Genomic DNA, 25,347 nt, shown 5'->3' on the forward strand with positions numbered 1-25,347 from the left:
ATATCGCAAAAGGATAGGCACGCTGCTTTTCTTGTGGCAACTAACATTGCTTTTGCGCCTTCCAGCGTGCCCGAACACCTTGTGCAAGAATGGGGCCCTCTGCAGGTGGACACCGCATGAACGTAGTCCCATTTGCGACTGCCGACAGGGCTACGAAGGTCACCGCTGTCAAATTTTCGCTAGTGGTACTGCTGAAGCATCCAAACAGGAATTAAAAGGTAAGAGCAAAGCTGGGCGAAAATGCTTTGTTATTTGCGTATGAGAGCTCCACAAAAAAAAGACATCCCCCTCGCGAGGGGCACGATCAAATGCACAGCATTTCCGAGGGGGTGCGCCGGCAAGTCGTATCTCTTGATCGCGGGACCCGTGTCGCCATCTTTTGGAAGCGCGGGACAACTTGTGGCGCTTTCGAAACAAACGAGAAATGAGTGAAGGATATAAGGCGCGTTCGGTGCATCGAAATCTGTGTCGGTTTCGTGGCTCGGTCGGTTGTGCGCCGGGCACCTTGCGTTCCGCCCGCGGCGTCATGGGTTCGAAACCGGGCGCCGGAAACTGATATTTCTTCCTGGCTGCGGACTACGACAAGGCGCGCCTGCGGACTGCGACAGGGCGCGCATGCGGACTACGACAAGGCGCGCATGCGGACTACGACAGCGCACGCCAACGCCGCGTGACATTGTGAGTTACTAAAATGCTATGCATTTAATAGTCATGTCAGGTGTCATACCAGTGGACCATAGAACAAGTTAAAGTTACGGTGAAGTAAGAAGACGGAACAGGTTGCTTGTAGCGTTGCTTTGTTCAAAATGTCACACGTTACAATACTGAGCATAAAATTTCATACTAAGCTTTGTGCGCATACACCAGGGAAATGAACAAAAAAACCCACTGCTACCACCGAGAGATTTCTTTCGTACGTGCGAAACGATTGCATTTACGTGGCCACAATAAATCCCCTGAAAGCGACATTGGAAAAAAATGTAAGAGATAGAAGATTATAGGTTCATAAATACGAAATAAAAATGAGTATTTTACGGAACGTAAAGACAATTGAATCAAGGAATAGAATGTATTTTCTACGCTAGCAGTGTTTGCACACAGGATTCTCGTATAGACATTTCCAATGTTCCAACTTTTCTCAGATCACACATAAAATTCACTCCGGTCCTTAGGGACATGCGTTCCATCCAAGGCACAGGACGTAGGCGAACACGTGTCCCCACCATGTCCAACCGACTTCGAGCGGGGCTCACTGCGTGGTACACGGATGCAGCCGAATATGGGGGGAAGAGGCCAACGTGTATAGCTGCGAAGAACTATGCAGGAAATCAGCAAGTTACTGGAATAATGGTAACTACGCAACGGTGGAAGCGGAGTAAACGACGATAGCCCTAGGAAATTCCAGCATCCAGAAGTCAGGACTGGTAGTATCTAAATCGCTGGCTGCCATTCGAAAATTTACTACAGGACCTATACCATTCATGCTACTTGCCATACTAAAAACTCTAACCAACAATGAGAACCTCCCCACAATCACGCTACTGTGAGTGCCTCCAAACGCTACCTTGGACAGTAACGACGAAGACATGAGGTGGCTTGCGTTCTCCCCAACCAAATCAATGCGCTAGTCCCACCCACGGACACTGTAATGAAATGGGCCGGATCACACAAAACGGAGGGAACGCTCTTAGTGCGGATGAGGAGATGACATTGTATTTACAGACTGGACAGCACAGAGGGTTGAATTAATGACAAAGGGAATTCACAAAGCGTTAGGGGAAACTCAGATGATAAAACAGCCCACGCGGTACGCTCCAGCGCCCGCAACTACAAAGTCCGCGCACCGTCCCCGCGTAAACGTCCCGGGGCAGGAAACGCTCACATCGGTAGTATGGGACGCGGGTGCCGACGTCGCCCTCGTAGCGGTGTCCGCGTCGTTGAGGTTGGATGCCCAGGTTCCGTAGCCAGAAGACTTTCCGCCGGGTCCGCTGACGGCCTTGCTCCCGCCTCGAGCCCGGTCACGCGCTGTTCGGAACGCCGGAGCCCGGTCGACGGTGGCCCGTGCTGGCGACGATGTCCCGGGCCTTGGCGGCGACGCCCGGAACCGTAGCAGAGACTCGCGACGGCCTTGCCTCACTGTGGCGCATAGACCAGACGTCTCGCCCTGAGGTCGCACAGAGCCGTGCCCCGTTCAGTCCGCCTCGTTCCCTGGCTGGGGTCTCGCTCCCTGCGCCCGTGCCTCGTTCACCTCTTCTTCCAATTCATCAGCAGGCGCCTGGCCTTGAGCTTCGGCTTTTTCCGCGTAGAATGTGGCGTCATTCCCCTTCGCGGGTATGTTCCATCACATTACCCCCCGCTTAAGAAAGTTGTTCGGGGAACAACTATTCTACGGTCCAAAGCAGAGTCCAAAACAGTCCAACATACACAAAAACATTGTCCTCACAAAAATTGTGTCCTACGGAAGCATGCAAGTTACTAAGGCACGTAAAAAGAAGATAATACGGTAAGCTCCTACAGTAGGAGAGCTCGTGACAAAATCAGCGAAAAATATTTTGGTACAATGGCAAGCTGCAGTGCAAAACTGTGGACAAGCTTAGCCGATTGTAGGTATTGTCAAAATAGGTTATTCCCGCTCTTTTGTTTTGGTAAGAGTCGGAGAGACAGGTTGCAAAGGATTGTCGCCAGAGCAAAAGTGCGACGAAAGCTTTTGCTTCAGTATGCTGAACGCCGCCTCCTGAGACTGGTCCCAAGCAACCCTGTTTCTCTCTGTTGTGTCCATCAGGTCAGTGAGGGGTTTGGCGATTGCAGCGTAATTCGGAATGTACTTCCGGTAGCGCCAAGTCAAGTTGAGAAAATACTGCAGGCCCCGTTTCGTTGTAGGTCTTTCAAAGTTCACGATCTTCCTTAAGGTCTGTGGACGAGGAAGGTTCGAGCCCTTTATGCCGTGGTTTAGGGAAGACCCCTTCGTTTCTATGAAGTCACACTTTCCTTGCTTGGACACACCAACGCGATGAGAAGGTAGCTGCGTCTCAGGGGTACGTCGTGGTCTTCCAACCCTGCCCGTACATGTTTTCTTGCAGCCGTCGCATGACCTGACGAAGCGTTTGACGTCTCCGTGCAGGCCAGGCCAGTAAAACGTGTCTAAAATGTGGTAGGCTGTTTTTCGCATGCTCTGATGACCTGCACCAAAGCCTTCGTGCGCAGATCGAAGGATTGCTTCTCTTTGTGCCTTAGGCACGACGATCTGTCGGACTCTTCTGCCAGTTGAAAGGTAGAAGTGACGATACAGGACGTCGCTGGTTTTGGCGAAACAGTAGCCGTGGCCTTTCCCTAGTGAGAATGTTTGCCCAATCTTGCGGAAACAGCTCCCTAGCGAAGGATTGCTTTGCTGCTCTTGGGCGAGCTGTCTTCTTTCGATCTCGGTGGTTGGAATCACAAGCGCTTTCCCGTGCTTAATGTTCGATGGGATAGCCTGTGCGACGGCCGACAGCAAAACATTCTTGCTAGGATACACAAGCTCCTTGGTGATATTCTTCACCAGGTTAAGTGAACGTCCATCGGGGCGTTTCCAGTGCGGATCCGGGTTGCCCACCGCTCTGACACCTGGAAGGTTCCCGAGGACAAGATCGTAAATCGGCCGCTCCATACAGGATACGGTGATTTCACCTACCAAGTACGGAGTGTCGACATGGATCCTCGCCTGGGCTAATTGCTTCATGGAGCCGTCTATAAGCGATACGCGGGTTGTTCGTCCGGTTAAACAATCGTCTTCAACCAAATCTCTCCGAACGATAGCAGTATTGCTCCCGGTATCCCGAAGCACCGTAGCAGGTTTCCCTTGAACGCGGCCTTCGACGAAAGGCATACCGTTCACGCGGAACGCGTTTTCTCCAGCGGCTTGACCGCGGTTGTGGGCGGACGGATACGCATTCCCGCCGGACGCACCCTGCTGGATGCACACCAGACGATTTGGAGAGGCCATGGTCAGTGCGCAAGCAGAAAACTGCTCTTCACCGTCCGACCCAGGTCGGCAGTCCCCTGTTTTGTGTCCGACACGTACACAGGCGCTGCACTTCCGTGGATCCTTTTTCGTGCTGCGGCAGTCCGAAGCGCGGTGGCCCGGTCGGTTGCACAAGAAGCACTTGGGAGGTTGCTTCTTCTGCGCGTCTTGCGCATTCTTCTGCGGTTTATCTGCGTCATCTGGGCCTTTCCCAAGATTTGGGAGGTTTTGCGCCTCCAGAAACCGGTCGGTGTAATCTGCCAAGTTATCCAGAGTTTTGCACTGGCGCTCTTTTAAAAAGACTACGAGCTTCGGATGGCAACAGCGGAGGAACTGCTCCGCAATAACGTGATCGCGGAGACCCTCAAATGTTTTTGATATCCCGGTCCTTTCAATCCAATGATCGAAATAACCGGATATCCTAGCTGCTAGCTGCCTCCCTGTTTCGCCATCCTCAGCTCGTGCTTTGCGAAACTTGTCCTGATAGCCTTGGGCAGTAAACTTAAACCGTTGCAGCAGAGCGTTCTTGACTTTCGCATAGTCCAACGACTCTGTTGCAGTCATCCGGCCGATAACTGAAAGTGCCTCCCCTGACAAACACATACTAATGGCAACAGCCCATTTGTCTTGGGGCCAACCCTGACCCGTTGCTACGCGTTCGAACCTTTGCAAATAGGCGTGCAAATCGTCTCGCCTCTCGTCGAACAAGGGTAGCAACTTCTGTGGGTTGATAACAAGCGTGTTGGGGCCAGCGCTACTCTCTCCAGTAACTGCTGGCGTGTTTTGCGCCCCTTCCTGGATGCGCAGCCTAAGTTGGAGGAGTGCCAACTCTCTTTCGTCTGCTTCCTTTTTCCTTTCCGCTGCTTCTCTAAGGGCTTCTCTCTCGGCTTCCCTCTGAGCTCTCTCCTCCGCACGCTTGCTTTCAATCCACTGCCGAAGTTCGGGTCCCGTCAGTCCTAGCTGTGAACCTATTGCCATTAACTTTTCCAAATCCATCTTCGAAATGTCAGATCACTCGTCCGCACACAGCGTTCAACCACTTTTCGCAGACGTTAATGATAGGATCCTGGCAGGCTCGCCACTTTTTGTAATGAAATGGGCCGGATCACACAAAACGGAGGGAACGCTCTTAGTGCGGATGAGGAGATGACATTGTATTTACAGACTGGACAGCACAGAGGGTTGAATTAATGACAAAGGGAATTCACAAAGCGTTAGGGGAAACTCAGATGATAAAACAGCCCACGCGGTACGCTCCAGCGCCCGCAACTACAAAGTCCGCGCACCGTCCCCGCGTAAACGTCCCGGGGCAGGAAACGCTCACATCGGTAGTATGGGACGCGGGTGCCGACGTCGCCCTCGTAGCGGTGTCCGCGTCGTTGAGGTTGGATGCCCAGGTTCCGTAGCCAGAAGACTTTCCGCCGGGTCCGCTGACGGCCTTGCTCCCGCCTCGAGCCCGGTCACGCGCTGTTCGGAACGCCGGAGCCCGGTCGACGGTGGCCCGTGCTGGCGACGATGTCCCGGGCCTTGGCGGCGACGCCCGAAACCGTAGCAGAGACTCGCGACGGCCTTGCCTCACTGTGGCGCATAGACCAGACGTCTCGCCCTGAGGTCGCACAGAGCCGTGCCCCGTTCAGTCCGCCTCGTTCCCTGGCTGGGGTCTCGCTCCCTGCGCCCGTGCCTCGTTCACCTCTTCTTCCAATTCATCAGCAGGCGCCTGGCCTTGAGCTTCGGCTTTTTCCGCGTAGAATGTGGCGTCATTCCCCTTCGCGGGTATGTTCCATCACAGACACACCTCAGAACGGCGGAAGACTTCTAGAGCGTTAGTAACTTCTCAACTACTATACAGAGGGCCGACAATCATATCCCGACCCCCACCAGTCCCTAGAAGAAAACAAAGCCAACTACTGCAAACTAATTCTTTTCCAAACCGAGTCTCTATCATGAGACACAATGTGGAAGCGCCTAAAAATTATTACAAACCTATAGCAACACACCACACAATTGCTAAACATACACAACGAGGTGCAGTTGGAGGCTGCTCAGCACAGCTCTATCGTTGAAGATCAACAGGCCCTAGTCCGAATAGCAAGGGGGCCGCTGACTTGCATGCAGTCGGCCGAGCCTTTGCAAGAAGGAAGACGTAAGACAAATCTGCTTATTTGGGCCCAGTAATGTCTTTTCTCTCTATATCTTTTTCTCTAGAACAGGGACAGAAACTATACTATGTTTTTTTGGGCGGCGTTGCGGGCCAATCAGAACCTCTGAAATATCAATGAGATTGACTGAGTGCATATGCGGCTTCGCACTTAGCGCCTCATCCTAGTGTACAGCACTTAAGACTCGGCTACTGTGGTTTGTCGGCTTCGTCGGCCTCGTAACCGAGCGAGCGACAAAAACACCGAAGACAGAAAGAACGCGGAGGAGGAAAATGTGGCGAAAGTGTGAGGGGGCGGGCGGTGTGCCGAGGTGGCGCTACAAAAGTCCAGCACACGCTGGCGAATGCACGTATATCGGTACTTCCGCTTCCTCGCTGCGTGGCTCACCCAACCCACATGATATTTGTGCGGGAGGTTCAAACACAATTTACAACAAAATTCTCGGCAGCGGCGGCGCGCTACGAGATAATTACATAGTAGAGCACGCTGCCGTGCATTCGCTTATCACGCGATCACTTCTCGTGACGCAGGAGCTGTGCGCCGAGACCGTTCGCGCTGCGCTCAAATTACGCATGGGGGAGTATAGTAATCGTCAGCCGTTTTACAGCGAAGCTGTAAGCCTCTAGTTGGTCGGAAAAGTTCGTGTCGTAAACAAAAAACCGAGGCAGCACCCATCAGTTCTCGCCTAAGACGCCTAGCGCATGCGTCAGGCTAATCAGGCTTACAGCATAGAGCATGGTATTTGTTAAAAATGGCAGCATCTCTACTCCGTGGACGATGGCGAGGGTGCGGAGTACGGGGACTCAAAATGATATCCAAGTTGCGCCCCGAGTGACATCCGATTTGCGCCCCGACCGTTATTCGATTTGAGCCGTGAGTTGCACCTTGATTATTCCCTAAATGAAGCTGCAACTCACGGTTCAAATTGAATTTCGCTTGATTTTCGTTTGGTGGTGGTGTGCGCACGGATGGACGCGGACGGACATTGGGAGGTCCTAAGGTACTCCACACCGCTACAGGCGAGGGAGTCAGCCGTTTGACTCTAGGGTACTAACTCACGGTCGCGGCCCAATGGGTAAGACGACTGACACTAACTTTGTGTGGTCTACCAGACGCAGACAGGCTCGAATCCTGTCGGTGCCTGTGTATTTTTTTTTGTGATTGTAAATGCTATGCGCACGGACGCGGATGGACATTGCGCTGTCCTAAGATACTCCGCACCTAAAAAAAAACACAAAGCAAGCATCGAAACTGCATTTTGGATGACAAGGCGCCTGTGCACAATGGGACCCCGCCTCCATGCGTTCCTCGTAAAGATTGTTTGTGGATTATGTTTGAAGACTACTCGGGACTAGTGTAAATGAATAGAGCGGTTCTGGCCCAAGACACTAGCGCATGCGCCAGGCTAGACAGCACCCAGCATTTGCCGCCATAGAACCCGAGCGCAAGCGACAAGCCCGCCGAGACGACTAGAAACATTTCATACACTCCCCCATCGGCATTTGTAGTGGTTCACAACAGCTTCACTGGACATGCACTTTCGCTGGGTGGGATGGTGACGACTTTTTTTAATCTGCTCTGTCATTAGCTCTCTGAGTAATCCTTCCACAGAGTACGCGAGCCAGCCGAGATGACCTCTGGTTAACGGTCGTGCCTGTCCATTGGCTTTCGCCTCCTAGGTTGCCTCATTATAAATTGTATAAATCAATGGCAACATTTTTCCAGTGTTCGAATATTCTGCACCTATTGGTCTTCCCAACATAGTTTGGCAGTTTTTCTGACAGAAAGAATCACTTTTTGGCATGTTGATGCGATCAACAGCGGTCAATTGATTACTACCCCGCATATCTGCTCGAATATTTTGAATGTGTTCATTTTCACAGATGTCAGCGTCGCTGGCCCGGTGGTGACTGGCATCCTGGTCACTTTGGCTTTTATCATCACGGCCGCAATCGTCGCTGTGGTCGTTCTCAGAAGAAGGCGGCTTGCGGCGCAGTAAGTGTCTTTCTTCACTTGTTGGTTCACAGGGCATGAAGTGTAAGAGTATAGCCATACGTGGAGGGATCATGTATACCGATTAAAGCGCACCCATAAAAACAAGAAGCAAACCACCGCTGTCTTTTCTAAGGAGGGCTTTGAATCACGAGCGTGCTTTAGGGATTTGTTCAAAAGTTTTTTTTCTTTCTCAATGTACTTGAGAGAGTTTTAGAGAAAGCCTGCTGCAAATGAAACAAGAATTGACTACACCTGCGCGGGCGTGTATCTTGTGCACCCACCCTCAGAAGATTATCTATTTCTGTAGTTTTGCGGATTACATTTTACGGTTTTTTGACGATTATTGGAAACGTAAACCGGAGAAACTTTCGAATTGTCGTCTCGTTCCTTTCTAGAGCAAGCGTTTTGATTTTGAGCCATCAGCTTTCAAAAGTGGCCCACCTTGCAATTTAGGAGCTATTTGTCATGCCAATAATAACAATTTTGTCTCACAACTTGCACCTTTTTCAACTGGCAAAGAAGATGGTATTCTCAGTTCATGACAGGACGGCTGATTCTGTTGGCAGAGAGCCACACGTGACAGGACAGCCAATGTCCGTTCATCTACAGAGCGTGTAATGGAGCGTTAGGGTTGGTCAACATTTTTTTACCTGTTGACGACTTAAGGAACATTTACTCCGTTCTACGGGAGTAAATATTTTAGCATTTGCGACCGCGTCTAAATCTTTAAATTATCCTCATCTGGAGTTTTGTCGGACTTGTTTTAGGATGACGAAGACAAAGTGCAACTTGGGTTCATTAAAATACTGCTCTGTCAGGGAACAAGGATACCAATTTTCTGCAAAAATCCCAGAAATGATCAAGATAATAATAAAACATTATAAGCAGCGGTGATCCCCCAGCCCCTCTCCAGCATTTTTCTGTGACGCCAAAGAGTCTTGTTTGCGCGGCTGGCAACCACTTATGAACGCCACCGTCAATAAACATGACTTGCAGCTTATAGTGGGGCATCCAGTTCCATGTGACTGCATTAGTTGAACACATCATACAAACTATGTTTGTATGGTGTTCCGTATCACGGCACTCCTGTCTATATTGCTGCGCTCTCCTTATTGCTGCTGCGCTTATAATTCTAACGTTTTTGTCTCGCAATTTTTATTCAACAGTAAAGCGACGTGAGTGAGTTACCGCAGACTACTTCGTTCAAGTTGAATGAATTTGTATTGTTGTACGACACCTTTAAGTTTGTTTTATACAAGCATTTTAGCACAGAATGTAGCCAGTTATTGAGACGTTTTTACGAACAATAACACGTTTTTCAGAAAAAAATGAAACTCGTAAAAAGAGTAAGTTCCGGTTGATTTCATAAGAAGGCGTTCTATATTTTAAAGGGAAGACGAAAAGGATGATGGGCTAAGTACCGACAAGAGTAAGAAGAATATGAGTAAAAATGAACAGGACCACGAATACACTTTACTTATATGGAACAACTCAAATAAAGAGTCAGTTCTTAACAAACTAAAATATTTTATGCATACATAAAATCCTATTCAATATAGTAAGAGAGGGTTACGATTTACTTCTAGGGCACTGGGTTCGGCAAGTACCGAGAAGCGAACGGATACTTTCCGCTTGTGGGCATTGTTTTTATATAATCATCGGAATTCAGATCGTAACGAAAATTCTATGACATGTGCAAAGGTTCATTTTCATTTCATCATGATAGTCAGTTACACTGCCTGGTCTTACTTTAGCAAAAGCTATATCGAACAGATAACAACAGCAGCAGCACACCAGCAGAAGGATTCACGCACCCACCCCTCGTGCTTCGTATTTCTTCAAATTTTTCAGCTGTTAACAACATAGCGAACTTTTCATTTCTTGTACATTTGAAGAATGGGAAGTTGGTTAAGGCCAAACATTTACATTTTAATAGGTGACAGTGTACCTCGTATTCATGAATTCGAAGGTTAATTGAAGACAATCAGAATAATACCGAAATACACAACTACAATGCACGCTACTGAAGGCCTTATTATTCAGTTGAAATACAAGTAACATTTTTTTTTGTCTTCAGGAATTCGCCGGTTTCTCTTAACAATCCTCATTATGACGAGTCGACACAAGAAACACGTGAGTACAAGCTCTGCGAGCGTCTTAATCTTTGTACTTTTATACACCCACAATCCACCATTGCGTGGTGGACATCGAGCTCATCCTTATAGCAGAAGGTACTTCTAAATATCGAACTGCCTGCGAGTTCCCGAGAGATGGTAGTTTTCAAAGGCCCCCTGCACAACTGATTGATCTGTTTTGAGTAAGTTGATCTGGAAGTTCCAGGGGTCTTACTAACTTTCTGAACTGCCCAGGGGTCTTACTAACTTTCTGCTTGCTCAACTAACCGTGTCTGTCGAGTAAACTGAGAACACAATGATTGAGTGCTTGTTAATTAACTAAATCCAAACAAAAATGGCGGTAACGTCACTTTTTCAAAGTAGGAAGATTTACCTGGTTTCGCAACTGCACAGCCGTATGTAAAGTTAATTTCAAAAAAGAGCGTTTACAGTGTTACTCACTTTACCCACGAGCTTAAGTGTCGACTAATGCAGATGTTCTGCAGTCAGGCAGATATCAAATACGCTATAAATCTAAAGCACCGCGCATACCTTTCTCAACTTGTTTTGAAACATTATGGAGTAAGTATTCTTTAAATGGCATTTTTATTTTGCGTCCATTCGGCCACCTAACCATATCCAAGCTTTCAGTTTCACAGTACTGAAACGTGCTGCTATGCCGTTATGCCTATTTTTTTCTTGCTTTCATTCCAGCTTTTACATGACCAGCAGTGCTGCTAAAGGGAGACCAGGATACAAAGCCAGAAACTTTGCATAATAAAGCTATTGGAATCATTTCTCATTAATAAAGAAATCACTGACTTACATACCCACCATCAGCATGTCTTCATTCGAGCGTTTTGCGGCGCTGATCGTCTTTTGCTGTTTTCTGGGCAAGTGTTTTGCTCTTACACGTCAAGCCTGTGATTAAAGGGCATTTGAGATTTATGGTCAATAAATACTGCCTCTAAATTTCATTGCCTGCTGTTTTGTTCATATTAAAAATATCCAAAGTACAATATTTTAACGTATAGATTGTGTTAAATTATTATTAAGGAGATATTGAGATTAATGGCAACAAGAAAACTCCAAGAAAACGGGCGCCGAAAATGCGCGCCGAAAATGCGCGCCGAATGCAGGTGGGCGGACCCAAGGAGAGGGGGATAGGAGTCGGCCAATTGGAGAGCGCGTATACATAGCATGCACACGACGTCACCACCGCCCTTTCTTGTTCACTGCTTGCAGCTTTCCTAGCAATGATCGAGATAAAAGCACCTGATAAGTTTACTGCCTTTGGCTGTCCACGGGGTTCGCCAACATGGCAGCTATCGTGGCGTCAGTGCAAGCTATGTATATAGACTGCACTCGGAGGTCCTTTCTCGAGTGTTCGGAGAATGGGTCCTGGGGGAATAAGAAGCCCGGCGGGAGCCCCAGGGAGAGTTAGCACGCGAACGCGCCCGAACGGAAATCCATCTGCTGGCTTTGAGAAGTTCTATTAAACTTAGCCTTGCCGTTAGTGAGCGCCAGGCAGCTTCGCTGTCAACATCAGTTTTTGCGACCCTAAATCAGTGAAGCTGAGCTAGTCTCATTTTGTTTTCTTTGTTCCAATTCATGTTCTAGTATCACATAATTAGGCTCACAGTTCTTGGTTCAGATAAGCAAGCATCTAGTTACTTGCCCAGTATTAGCACTTACAGGCATTACGTAGCGACCTTGTCACTGCTCTAGTGGAACGTTGCACGTTCAGCGAAGAGCGCTGACGAAGCCCTGACAAAAGGAGAAAGCTGGAACTGTCTCGCGGTTCTCAATAAATGTTTTTGCGGTGTAGATGGTTTTAGTGAGCTGTAAGGGTGCACTTGCGTTACAGCTATACGCCTGTAGAGCTTTAAGTGAAATTGAGCTACGTTTGCTTCAAACATAGCACGGCGAGCTCTAACTATATTGAGCAAATTTAAAGCGCGGACAGTCACAATGCTGCAGCCAGCCAGTAAATTTTGAGTTTCGCTGAGTTGGTGATGTACGGGACCTGATAGACGTGAACGCACGATAGGTGGTGCATTCCGATTATTTTTTTTTTCGCCGTAGCGCGAACCAGCATGCTCTGCGTACGTGAATAGAGGCCATGGATTGAGGGAGCTTCTTTTACGCTTGACCCCCCCCCCCCCCCTTCTGTACGCGTGTCCTCCAGCCCTTGTCCGAAAAGTCTTGTTTTAAAATTAATTGGGGTTGCGTTACCTTCGATGCTTATGTGTTGCCTTCTATTACCGGGTTCCAACTTTTAATATTCGCTTATTTTCTGTCGTCCTCCGAAAATCACATGCAATCATTTTATATGCATGTATATGACCCCGCGCCATCTCCACTAACCTGAAACCAGGGGAGGGGCGAAGTATGCAGTGTATAAGTGTGTTCTTGGCGCCTTGGCGTTTTCGCCAACGAAGATGAAACAAACCGTAGGGGGGTAGAGGTATAGAGCATCGCTGTAAAAAGTCTTTTGTTTTTGAAGCATAAAGCTTTCCAGCGCGAGGCGTAAGGAGTGTCCCGGAGTTTTTTTAGTACACGTTCCGAAGCGCTCCAGTGCAGCGCGTAAACGAGGGTCTAGGTGTTTTTTTGTACGCGTTAAGATCTAGCGCGGTGCATAAACGAGTTTCCCGTCGTCTTAGTACCTTAACTACATAAGACGACGATTACGAAGATGACAGGAGACGCGAACAGCCCCAGCCCCTAAGAAGCTTCACCCCTACAACAGCCGCGATGGAGACGCACATGAACACCCAATATTTTTATTAAGTAGCGCTGCACTGCTCCCTTTATGAAATAAAATCTCAGTGCTGAAATATTTCGATGGGGGATAGTTTTTATCTGTATCCAAGAATTTACAATGTAAGGGTGTCAGCTCCGGTTATTTCATTATTATACCGTAGTTCCGTCCTCGCATATTTCTTGTAGCTTTTAAATACTTGCAAGTTACAGGATATTAGTAGGGCTTCATTGCTTGATCGTGGGGTTTAATGCGACGACGCAACGCAAGCGATGAGGCGTGCCGTAGTAGACGGCGCGAGATTAATTTTGACCGCCTGGGGATCTTTACGTGCTCCAACATCTTGTGCACACGGTCATTTTTGTTTTTCGCCTCCATTAGAAAAGCGGCCTACGCGGCCGGGGATCGAACACACGACCTCGTGCTCAGCAGCGTAACTCGTTATCCGCTGAGCCACCACGGTGGGTGATATTAGCAGAGCTATACGATTACAAATCCATGCTTTTTGCGTGCTAAGGGTGTGCTTTAGCGATGGATAACCCTTCTGGCATTCAGAAGACCTGTCGATCCCACATCTCAGCTTCCATAATTAACTCGACGATTGGTGACCGCAAGCAAGCGCGAATCAAGTATTCATTCAAGTGAAGCTGATGCATATAGAAACGTAGAGCTGTTGATGTATGAGTTATTGGTTGCGACAATTCTTGCGGCAGTTAGAGGCCAACTGCACTCAAATTTCACCTCCAACAAATTCACTTTGAACGTACAGTACGTACTACCACCAAACCAATCATGACCTGACCGGTAACCGCCTGAAATGCGTTTTTAATTTGTTTGAGGCGTTAAAAACAGCTCCGCTGGAGGCGAATATGCACCTGCCGCGGTATCACGCAAGCAGCCATAAAGCGGAGGGGGCATTGCAGCAGGCCCTGCGCTTTTTCCTGCGGCCACCCAGGAGAACCGATCGAGTCCCGCACCCGCGATGTAGATGAGCCCACTGAGCCCAGCACTCTTTCTCATTCCTCTCGGCTGCTTCCGGTTTGATACTAGCTTCGCGGTATGGGCGGCCCGCGAAAGCGAAAGCAGAAGACGGGAACACCGTTTGGGTCCATACAGGACGGCGGTCTTTGTGCGCTACGTCTCTGCTGCGATGAATTTCACGCCACGTGGATAAGTGGTTGCAGTGGTTTTCAAGATGCCTCACTTTTGCATGCCGGGTTGTCGGGTTTCCAAAACTTGCCCAAGCTGCCGAAGCCCACCTTCTCACCCGCAGACCGAAAAGATGAAAAACCACTGCGCGGAATCGGAACGGCAGGTGTGCTCACCGGCGACGCCGAAGTTTAAGCATCGGATGTTGCCTTAGAAGGAACATTAGGCCACAAAGAAAACGGCAGTAGAAGTAACGGTGCGAATTCAGCGGTAGTGCACAGATTTCAGACGACGGCGACGACGCCGTAGCGACTACGCTGTGTTGCCAGCGCATACCGAGGCAGCCACTGTCAAAGCGCTGTAAATTGTCCGTGGCATTTAGACAGATTTAGCCGCCCCTGGCGTAAAAAACAAGGCAACACTGTCTATAGGCTCATTAAAAATGTCGTCACTTCCTCCACACTTTTTGCAATGCATTGGGATGCGGGGGACTATCCTGAGTCTTCTTTCCTCCATGCGCCTCTCACTCGCTGGCTGGTCCGGCTGCGGCGTAACTTCAGCCAGCCCGTAATTGCCGCGCTCTCCTGAGTTTCGCTTTCAAAATCTTCGATTTTCGATGGGCGTTTGTGCCGCGTATACGCGTATTTCAGGTGTCGTATTTTGTATCTTGCAGTCTTTTTCGGCAGACTCTCCGGAAATAACGTTTTGAAGAGGTTAAAATTTTGAAATTAAATTACCACGAGTATCAAGATGTTAAAATATCACACGCAATACAGATAAAACCCAAAAGTATGGCTGAGCGTTATTACTGGCTTCATCAGTTATAACTTATCCTTAAAATGGTGTAGTCATTTGTAATAAGTTTGTCTTAACAATAAACTGCTTGCTATGCATGTTTAAAGCGTTGCAGACTAATTATATGAGGCCGAAATATAAACCTGAATGGAAAAAGCACAGCATTCAACAAGATCTCAGCAAGAAAGCATTGAACACATCATTATTGTCACGCAGTAGCAGGGAAGCGACGCAAACTACGCTATATAAGGCGATAATTGTATTCGGCGACCGCGCGGCAATGTTCTTCCCAAATTGCACTTTTACGATACAGTTTGCACGGAGGAAGGTGTGTATGCATACAGCAAATTCCCCGTACCCACATCTTCTGCAAGCATCAGCTAAGGTATTCAAACAGCGTGTTAAGCACAGGTAGTGCGGGGACAAAACATATCCAGTTTGGGGCATTAAAGCTTGACCGAAAAGGGTGAAAAAGCGGTGCAAGAGCTTGTTGACATGGCAACTATCTTTGTGGGCGCTCGTCTGGCATTCCGGCTATCGACGTGCACCCAAAGTCCGCACGATATCTTCTCTGTGGCGATAAATCCGGCAAACTGCCATCTGGCAAGAGGGTCTCCCTATTGCTGAAAGAGCCCTACTCACAATTTGCTGGAGTTAGTACAATACGTCTTACAGGTATACGCCTACCGTATTGCAATTTGTTCAACCGTGAATGCTTTCTTCTCTAGATATTTCGCGGCAATTCATCGCGCTCGTTTTATCCAATGTTAAGTTTCTTTTAGCCAAACATTGTCGTATATTATATCTAAACACAATACGCTTTCGCGTTGCTATATTTGCAAGAATACAGCCACATGCGGGAAAAGTGAAAGACCACAAGGATAAAAACCAGCACGCCATAGTGTCTGTGCTGGTCTTCGCTTTGTCCGCTCACAATTTTGCCTGTAAAAAATGACCCTTGAATGGTCTGCCTAACCTCGCTTCTATCATCGCAGTAGACCGGTAAAACAAAAGCCCACGGAGGTTGCCTGATTGATTGATTGTTGGGTTTACCGCTCCGACGCAACGCAGGCGATGAGGCGCGCCGTAGTGGAGGGCTTCTGGTTAATTTTGACCAACCGGGGATCTTTAACGTGCTCCGATCCGTACACACGTACACACGGGCGTTTTTGCTTTTCGCCTCCATGAGAAAAGCGTCCGCCGCAGCCGGGAATCGAACCCGCGACCTCGCGCTCAGCAGCGCAACGCCTTAACCACTGAGCCACCGCGGCAGGTGCGGAGATTCCCTTGAGCCCCATTCAGCATTGCTTTTAACGGCAATGAATGGTTATAGATTACTGTAGGGCGTTCTTTTATAAAGGGTACTTTTTCTTGAAGACTGTTCTTTGCCTCGTATGCGTGGCCATGGGTTGAAGTACTTTTATACAGGTATCTGTTCAGGGTGACGGTGTCGTTTTGCCTATGTGGTTTTGTATGCGTCCCTATATGCGAGACCAAGAGGGCACAAAAACTCGGCTTGCTTCGCTTCGGTACGATTCTGCTGCAACACTCTGGTTCCGAAGGTTTCGTTGGTTCTTTTGGTGCCCACTGAGTGTGAGAGTAGGCAGATTCAAGGCCATCATGAAGGCTAATGAGTTGTACGGGACTCCTTAAAACACCAATAGCAGCAGAGCGAATGCCATTAGATTTTGCATGTAGCAGCGATTTTTTTCCTTCATGTTTTTGCCATTCGGCATATAAGACGAGGTTTAAAAATTGAAAGAGAGAAGAAAGTAGGAAAGCAAGGGAAATAGGGACTGCAAAAAGCGCGGATAGTAACGAAACCGGGAAGTTTTCAAGTCTACAGGAACGCTTGTAGTCCAGTTACGCGCAGAAATTTCATCAGCGACCTGCAGTATCTATCCTCGTTCACATAGGGGTTGTGGTGATCCGGTTTACCCACCGGAGACCAACCTTTCTGAGCGCTTCGTCTCCAGCTTCGGGATGGCGCACTCAGAAAGGTTCTTATTGTGCCTGGGGCGGCTCTCATACCTTGAGTCGCTTGGACTTGGGTACACTCACCAGAAGACTCAGGAATGTGCATCAATAGTCCGGCTCCGGCAGAAGCTGAGGCCAAGCATCTTTTGAGGACGTGCGCGGAAAGAAGGATAGCAGCAAATTATTCGCATTAAAATAAATGCCTATGCATCTTGAATAAATGAAGTAATATTAGGCCTCATCTTGAAGATAAGTAGAGACAAAATAAAAGTCCGTGTGTCGCTGTATGTGGATCTTTAGGGATGACCACCAAGAATGGCCATGCAAAATAAAGTTTGCACAAATTTTGTATGACAAATACGCAATGGGCTAAAAGTCTTTGCTCGTCATTCAGCTACACAGAGGTAAATGGCTCAGAATTTGTTATGGGTCAGTCATTTCTCACTAGATATATTAGTAGCAACCGCAATATCTCATTCGTTAAGTACTTTTGCCTAAGGTTTTATAAAGTTTCTCTTGAACCCTCTACTTAGGCTGAGCCTTATCAGAATAAGGCGCTACGGCGCGCTACACACTGAAGTCTACCGAAATTGTATCGTTATACTGGTGTGCAAAAGAGCGCTAGGAAGCACAAAGCTGTGCTGGCAAGCTCTGTAGAAACCGAAATTCCCAATTTGAAGCTTTGTTGATGTGCCTACTTTAGCAGTGCTTGCTTGAGTATTTTCGATTTTTCACTTTCAGCATGCCAGCCTTACCCATTCGGTAAAAATATATTCTGTAGGTTTGCTCTGATCAACTACCCTTTATTTGCATCGCGGGAAACGATGATGTATAACATTTAATTTGCAAAAAGGATGCCTGCTCCGAGGGTTCACGCAGCAAATAAAACCGTATAATGGAGTGTAGGGGCCCGATAAAAAAACTAAAACATCCGAAAAATGAATCGAATCGAGCGTGCTACACATTGCGATGAACAGTCAAAGGTGCAATGTATACATAGGCGTGGGTCCGCATAGTGCTGCGTTGGCAGAACTGGTTTCCACTGCATTCTCTTTTCTTTGAAGACACCGAGTTATCCACAATACAGTTGAACTGAAAATCGATAGGTAGCAGATGGCACTCCTGTCGTCTTTCATGATACTAGAACCCAGGCGTGCAGGCAGGGTGATCTGGTTGTCTCCAAGTGTTTTTAAATAGTCTCCCATAACCTAACCGTTTGGCAGTTCTGGTGTGCCAGCTGTCAGTCGATCGGGGACGGCCTGCGGGCGTTTTAGTTTTCGCTGTGAGACTTAGGTCAAAGATGAATCGGAGCTCGGGGCGGCGTCGTATATCCATCCGCCAGGTAATGCACAAATTCGACAGAACAATTGGGTTAGTTTTCATGGGTGGTATTTTTACGAAATCCTGGCCATTGACTGTACCGTACACCGGCCATCGAACGGTCCATGACCTTGGCGCCACGAGGCCTTGGACGTGCACCTTGATTTCCCACAGTCCATTATCGAAGATACTGGCGACGCTTCCCATTTAATGCGTACCAATTGATCTTTCTGCATTCTTTGCTTGAACATATTTCCTTGAGTCTGTGCTTAAAAATATGGAAGAAGCGTTCAGAGGCATTGTTTCCTTAGTTATTCCGCTGGCGACTGGCCATCTTCGCGAAAACTCAGCCATTTGTTTAGAAAAACGAAAGCACCCGCCGCGGTGGCTCAGTGGCTAAGGCCTTGCGCTGCTGAGCACGAGGTCGCGGGTTCGATTTCCGGCCGCGGCGGCGGCTTTTCTGATGGAGGCGAAAAGCAAAAACGCCCGTGTGTACGAGATTTCGGCGCACGATAAAGATCCCCAGGTGGTCAAAATTAATCCGGAGCCCTCCACTGCGGCGCGCCTCATCGCCTGCGTTGCGTCGGCGCGTTAAACCCCACAATCAAATCAAGAAAAACGAAAGCAAAACCGTAGTGTCCGCTTTGTTTTGCGGCGAAGTTGCTTGACCACTTGATCATCGCTCTCGGCAATATATTTAACACGGGAAATAAGGGACTTGAAACCGTATGCGCCAAAAATTAACGATCCGATATACCTTTAAGCTCTTTTGACGTGAACTGCGACCACCATCGCTTCAATCTTCTGCAGATGCCTTCTTCAGGCGCTCGACTTCTGACTATTAGACAATGCTTGATTTAAACAACCAAAAATGCATTTTGGCGTGTTCAAAAAGATGTATACCCCATCTCTTTACGTGTAAATACGGGTGAATGTAACTGAAGGAGGATTATGAGCAGTGGAAAAGTATTGCCGGGGTATTCCTGCCGTGTGCTAGGTGTCCTGAATATGCACGATTATGAACGGGTACATGCGTTTTATACAAATTTAGTCGTCCGAGCAAGGTTTTCAATGATAACGCTAAGCCAGCATCATAATTTTATTGTGCTCAAAAGAGCAAAGTTTCATGCTAACGTAAGCAGCTACATACTTAACAGCTAAACGGATACATCTGAATTTGCATCTTTCAGCTGGTATGCGTTGCAACTTCCGCTGTTCTTTCCGTGGAAGGTACAAACCTTAAGCTGCGTTTGCTGCTGCCGTGGTCTTCTCTGTGGCTCACGTCTCTAACCGTGTTTCACCCGCTTCTACAATATAAACGTAACCATTGCTGCTCTTAGAAATATAGGTCACGCCTACTCCCACAAGAGAAACCGCCCTGGACAGCGGGTCCTGAAACTTGGAGGCTTTGGCAGGTTACCACGTCGGTTGTTGGGAGATCTGATGTTCGGTCTTCTATCGGCCGTTTAGGTTGTTTTTTGCAATCGTCGTTTGCGTGCTTGCCTTGGCAGCAGTTGAGCAACAACATCCTGAGGGAAGCATCGGTACGCCAGCGTTCTATCGTTACTACTGATAAGTACCGCAGAATAGCGTCGGTGTGTTCGGGTTCTCTTTTTTCTTAGTGATCTTGCAGCCCTTCACTTCGACGGAGGAATTATCTCTCTGGCCTTGATTATTCCTCCTTCAGCGATTCTTTTGTCAGTAGTTGGCGGTATCTGGGCTTGCGCTGTCTCGCTATCAGGTTTATGCACACGCGAATAAATAACGCTTTCTTTAGTATTTTCAGAGACTACTTCTTTATCCTACCCATTCCGCAATCTTTTTTTTTCTTCATCCTCGAGCGTCAACGCTGCGGGAAATCTGATTAGAACTCTTGCCTTCCGAAAATCCTGGTATTTCTACGTGAGTGTGCTGAACAGCTTGCAAGGCATTGATTTTCGATAGAACATGGGAAGTTGCTATTTGGAGCATGCGTGAACCTATATGTCGCGGTTAGACCATCTGCCAATGCATGCGAAGTAATAAATCTAGTATTTTGCAAGTCGCCAGCCAGAAGCCGTAATTCTTTACGTATGGACAGACATGAAAGTACTACTTCAACCTTGTGTCTGGATGGCGCGGCAGATACCCTCAGGTATTAGTGAAATCGAATAAGGAAGTCATCCCTTTTTTGGCGAGAGAGGTAACACTCGGGTAGAAGATCAAGAAAGCACTTAACGTCATTGGCGAACGTGTTATTGTTTTTTTTGACGTATTAGGCGAACTTTGTACTCTTCTCTTCGATAGTTTTTACGGCCTTTTTATTATGGTTGGAATCGGCCCAGGTGCAAACTCGGGTGGTCGGAAAAAGGCCGGCGAGGTATTTAGACATTACTCCCCTTACATAGCTGACATGGCTCACATTTATTATCAACGTCTACACCTAAAGACTTGAAACTTAGGGAATATATTCTCATTACGGAGTAGGAGCTCGTCTGGGCTCAATTTTTTTATTACAACCAGAGTAAAGAAAAAAAGTAGCCACTCATTAACTTGCGTCACTGCAGGTGTTTTCGAAAGACGAATCGTCACAAACCCGTGCCGTGTAACGTCTTCTTTTTGTCGCTTGGAACCCTCACGTTATTATTCAGCTCTCTTTTAACGGACATGATGAATGAAATAAGGGTTTTTCAAGTCAATTCAGTTTTCCCCCGTTTCATAGCTCCCGAGCCATCCGTTAAAACAGCGCCTATCATTTCAGTGGTTTTTTTAACCCGTTGTTCTTCCTGTTGTAAAACAACCGAACGTGTACCGCTATTTCAAACAACGCTCATATTATTGTCACGAAGCCAAAGACGACGCTGTTGTCTTCAAGGAAAACAAGTTTATTGGAGCCAACTTGTGCTCCCCTAACATCTCAAAGAATACAGGCGCCGAAGCAGCACTCAACAAAGTGACGTGCGAAGGCGAGCGTCGACGATTCGAATGCCGCGGCATCTGCTCTGCGGGAATTCATCACTCGGCGTGAGGGTTTCTCAAATAGTCGAATTGTAACCAGAAGACTGTAGATCAACGAAGACTATTCTAGGCTGTTAACGATAGTTCGGAACGCACTCCCTATCAGAAGAGATAACACATGCGGCACAGAAAGAAAGAACGGAACACGCGCCTCTCTTGGCACACAGACAACGCCGGTAACACAGACCGGCGCAGCCGGCCGGCAAAAGCAAAACACAAATAAACAAACCCGATGCATGGTTGGCGGCAGTATCTCGTGTTTGGGAGGAAGATCATCCGCTTCAAATATTTCCCCCAAGCCGAGGGGCGTGCGTGTTCGAAACCTGAAGCCAAACAAGTGACCGACGTGAGGCGAGTTTGACCGGGCTAAATACAAACATTTGCAACAAACAACTCGGCAGTGGTTGTAATTCTCCATTGTGAAATCTTCTGAATTAGTCACTTTATTGAAATTGGAAAGGATGACAGCGTTATATTCACAAACAAATATTGGTCTGTCTGTTCTGCGGTGGCTTTGTGACGCTGCTGTAATTGCTTAAAAATTGCACCTTCAGCTTACTTGTAATACTGTGCCGTATCCATGATGACTGCTCAGATGAAGAGCTTTTAATGTGTATTAGTTTTTTGAGTCCCAAAACTCGTATAAAATATTTAGATATGTTGTCAAACCCGCCGCGGTGGCTCAGTGGCTAAGGCGTTACGCTGCTGAGCACGAGGTCGCGGGTTCGATCCCCGGCCGCGGCGGCCGCTTTTCTGATGGAGGCGAAAACCAAAAACGCCCGTGTGTACGAGATTTCGGCGCACGTTAAAGATCCTTAGGTGGTCAAAATTAATCCGGAGCCCTCCACTACGGCGCGCCTCATCGCCTGCGTTGCGTCGGCGCGTTAAACCCCACAATCAATCAGATATTTTGTCAATGAAAGCTGTGTTTCAGCTGTCTTTTTAACAGTATGCCTTTGATAGGAGGTCACGCATCCAGAGCACACGGGAATGCAATTGTGCACAACCCTACACCTGACTATGACGAGTAACGATTGACGCGGTACACCCATTTGTACATTACCACACACGAGGGTCGCGGGTACCCTCTATAATTTTGTATTCTTTGGTAGACCATGTGGCTGGAGAAAAACCCATCCAGCGCAGCACTATCGCGAACTGTTAGAGGGTCAACTTTGAGGGCAGTGGAGCATTTAAATACCGACAGAAAACATACCCTTAGTCAACGTAAGTGCATGCAAGTCAACATGCATAGTGATACACACATAGCCGTCTGAACACGTGTTATAGCAAGCATGCTCACACGTGTGCACATTTATTGCGAATAATACTTTCTCCTTGAAAACACATGTACCTTCATATCATCCTAACTACAACTAATGTGCATAACAAAAAGATATAGGTGTCAAACACAGCATATAAAGTGCACATGGATATATGTCTACATACGCGCATACTACCTATAGTGCCGAAAATGTTTGTTTGATAAGATTGCTTGTTGTATATTGCCACTTGTTTAACTCACATTTTGACACCCCTTTTATTTTGTCGTTTTAGTGCAGAGTTATATGAACGAAGCCGTAGGGTATATCCTGACACGTGCACGCAAACGCAATTTTACTCGTTGTGGATATGCCTCGTGGTGTCGGTACTGCCGATCCTAAGTGACGGTGTATCCCGATATAAGCAATTACTACTGAATTTACCTCGTTGTATACCAACGTAATTTATATATGAGAACTCGTATTTCACTGTTTCAAACTTAGCAGGAGTGCCGGCATACACAATCTCCTGACGCTTGCAAAATCACTCTGTTCATTGTAAGACTGTTTATTTCGTTAGCAACCTATGATAGCGAATTTTTTATTGAACATTTCTGGATACATTTAATGCCTTGAAGGAGCCAAAAAATAATGATTGCTTGTAAATTTTGTAACAGCTGGAAACAGCAGCCCAAATATCACGCGACGTTGCTGTTCTATACACATCACCACACACATCGAACATACCTACCCCGGGTATTGTCCACAAAATGACAAAGCCACCATCTTCGTAGTAAATGTCAGACTGTACGCCCGAGGCCTGTTCCCACATCTACACGTAAGGCGGGACTCAGAGGTTTGGGATGCACTAAACAATATGTACTAGTTTTAGAACGGCCAAATCGTATTTTTGTACATCTGCACCGTGTGTTGCATTACCTTGGGTGATCGTCTGCAATTTTTTTTGTATGACATGAAACGTACACTCCATTGCTATCTAACCCCTGCTCTTTTTAGGTAAAAACGACAGTTGTGACTGTAAGTGTTGCTGCCTAACATACTGAGTCGAAACAAAGAATAACTGTAGCTAAATTGTATTAGAAAAGGCTAAGATTATTTTTTGGCCCCATTAGAACTGAATAGAATTTTGTGAAGACAAAGTATTAATTTTGACGGCGAAATTTCCTCAACCGCTCTACCCCCGACGTGGTTGATATTTTCGGAATGACATTAGACGTTTAATTTCGTGAAGGTGTGATCAAACAATTTATCCCAATCTCTACTTGCTTGGGATCTATTACACGTTCTAGTAAAGCAGCAAGCGGCCGATATAAAACACCTCGTTTCAAAAGTGCACAAGTATAACCTTATTAGAGTACCCGCAGTCGTGTTCATTCATTGAGGTGGTAAAATATTAAAGAAAAAAAGAACTCGTGTCAAGGCATCATAAGGTACCGTGAATTATCTAGAACGAGCGATGTCATCAATCAAGCGCTATTGATAAGATTTCTCGCGCTATTGTTTGACATATGAGAGATGCTTATCTTTTGCCTCTTCCAAAGGGCATGCGTTATACGCGCATCCAGTGTGCGGGAGCCGTCACTTTACTCAAGCATGCTCACGTCGCCCATAATGTCTCGCAATCGCCATTGCTCTCGTTGTTGCCCTAGTTGCTGAGACGTAAGTCGGTCGTCCCTTGTCGGACGCCCAACAAAGCCACGGCGTGCGACAGTATCGAGTGCACTAGGCTGCATCGGATTCTTCTGAGGACACCTCGAAATCAAGTTTTTTTTTAATGCGGAATGGCTACCTCAAGAACTCCATTTCTAACCACCGTACTTGCAGTCCTGCTCTTCGAGTGTGCACCGGTAGTCGTGGCAGGTATGCTATCACCAAGTGTGACATTTTTGCGGTGGCACGGTAAGTGTTCCATATTCAGGGTGCAGAGTGAAAATTATAAGGTTCCTCCAAGGAAAATGCCTCCTGATTTTTCATCGGCTGCACGTAAGGACTTCTCCTTTTGTTTAAACTCAAATGAGACCCACGCAATCTAACCTAAAATTTCACTGCAAAATACGCACCGAAAGAAGCACTCCCGATTTAGACAGGTTTCAAAGTGCCTCTAATGATTTTCACCAAAGTGAGTAATTTTAACGCCAGGCAGGAATGAGATTGTGTACTTGGCATTGACTACAAAACGTTCATAAGGTAGCGCCCCAGTGCATCACGGATCTTCCCCATTGCGCACCAAGACAATAGAAAAACCTTAAGTGGGGCATTTGGTGTCGCCTATTTGGCGCTTAGAGGATTCGTGAAAAGAATTCTAGCACTCTGTTATTCAACGGTTGCTGCGGATAAAGACATTATTGCTGTTCTCACCTTACCCATATTTGTGAATTGGTGGAGAGATTCGAGAACCGCGACGTCAACCATTTCATTGTGCATTCCATCGCTTTCCATTATGCATACAAAACGTGCTACATCCAATTTATTCACATTTTTACAGGGTCCAAAATTGTCCCACAAAGCCATTCCCGTTGAAAATATATACCAGGAATCAGAGGTCGGCAAATTCACTCATGAGTCCACTCACTCAGACTCATTTGGACTCAAACTCACGCGTGAGTTTGAGTTTGCGTGAGCGCGAGGCTAGTGTGGCATGGTGAGTTTGAGCTTGAGTGAGTTTGAGCCGAGTGATCACGACTGAGTTTGAGTCCGATTGAGTTTGAGTCCATTTTGAGTTCTGAGTACATTTTGAGTTTGAGTCCATTTTGAGTTCTGAGTACATTTTGAGTTTGAGTCCATTTTGAGTTCTGAG

The 25,347-nt window shown here is 47.3% G+C and overlaps 2 protein-coding genes across 2 annotated transcripts in view; both read left to right on the forward strand.

The window, feature by feature from the left end:
- The window catches only part of LOC144175376 (MAM and LDL-receptor class A domain-containing protein 1-like), a 204,188-nt gene extending 193,091 nt beyond the window's left edge, over positions 1-11,097 (forward strand). The window contains exons 62-65 of the mRNA XM_077704459.1: positions 66-218; positions 8,043-8,154; positions 10,232-10,287; positions 10,983-11,097. Of these exons, the coding sequence (XP_077560585.1) occupies positions 66-218; positions 8,043-8,154; positions 10,232-10,287; positions 10,983-10,993 (332 nt within the window). The 3' untranslated portion in view covers positions 10,994-11,097. The remainder of the gene's footprint in view (positions 1-65; positions 219-8,042; positions 8,155-10,231; positions 10,288-10,982) is intronic.
- A 13,008-nt stretch (positions 11,098-24,105) lies between these two features.
- The window catches only part of LOC144175010 (MAM and LDL-receptor class A domain-containing protein 1-like), a 197,355-nt gene continuing 196,113 nt past the window's right edge, over positions 24,106-25,347 (forward strand). Inside the window, exon 1 of the mRNA XM_077704017.1 lies at positions 24,106-24,410. Within this exon, the coding sequence (XP_077560143.1) occupies positions 24,332-24,410 (79 nt within the window). The 5' untranslated portion in view covers positions 24,106-24,331. The remainder of the gene's footprint in view (positions 24,411-25,347) is intronic.

The sequence above is a fragment of the Haemaphysalis longicornis genome, unplaced genomic scaffold, assembly GCF_048455015.1.
Source record: "Haemaphysalis longicornis isolate Haplotype H1 unplaced genomic scaffold, Haemaphysalis longicornis Haplotype H1 scaffold_3, whole genome shotgun sequence".
Lineage (NCBI taxonomy): Eukaryota > Metazoa > Arthropoda > Arachnida > Ixodida > Ixodidae > Haemaphysalis > Haemaphysalis longicornis.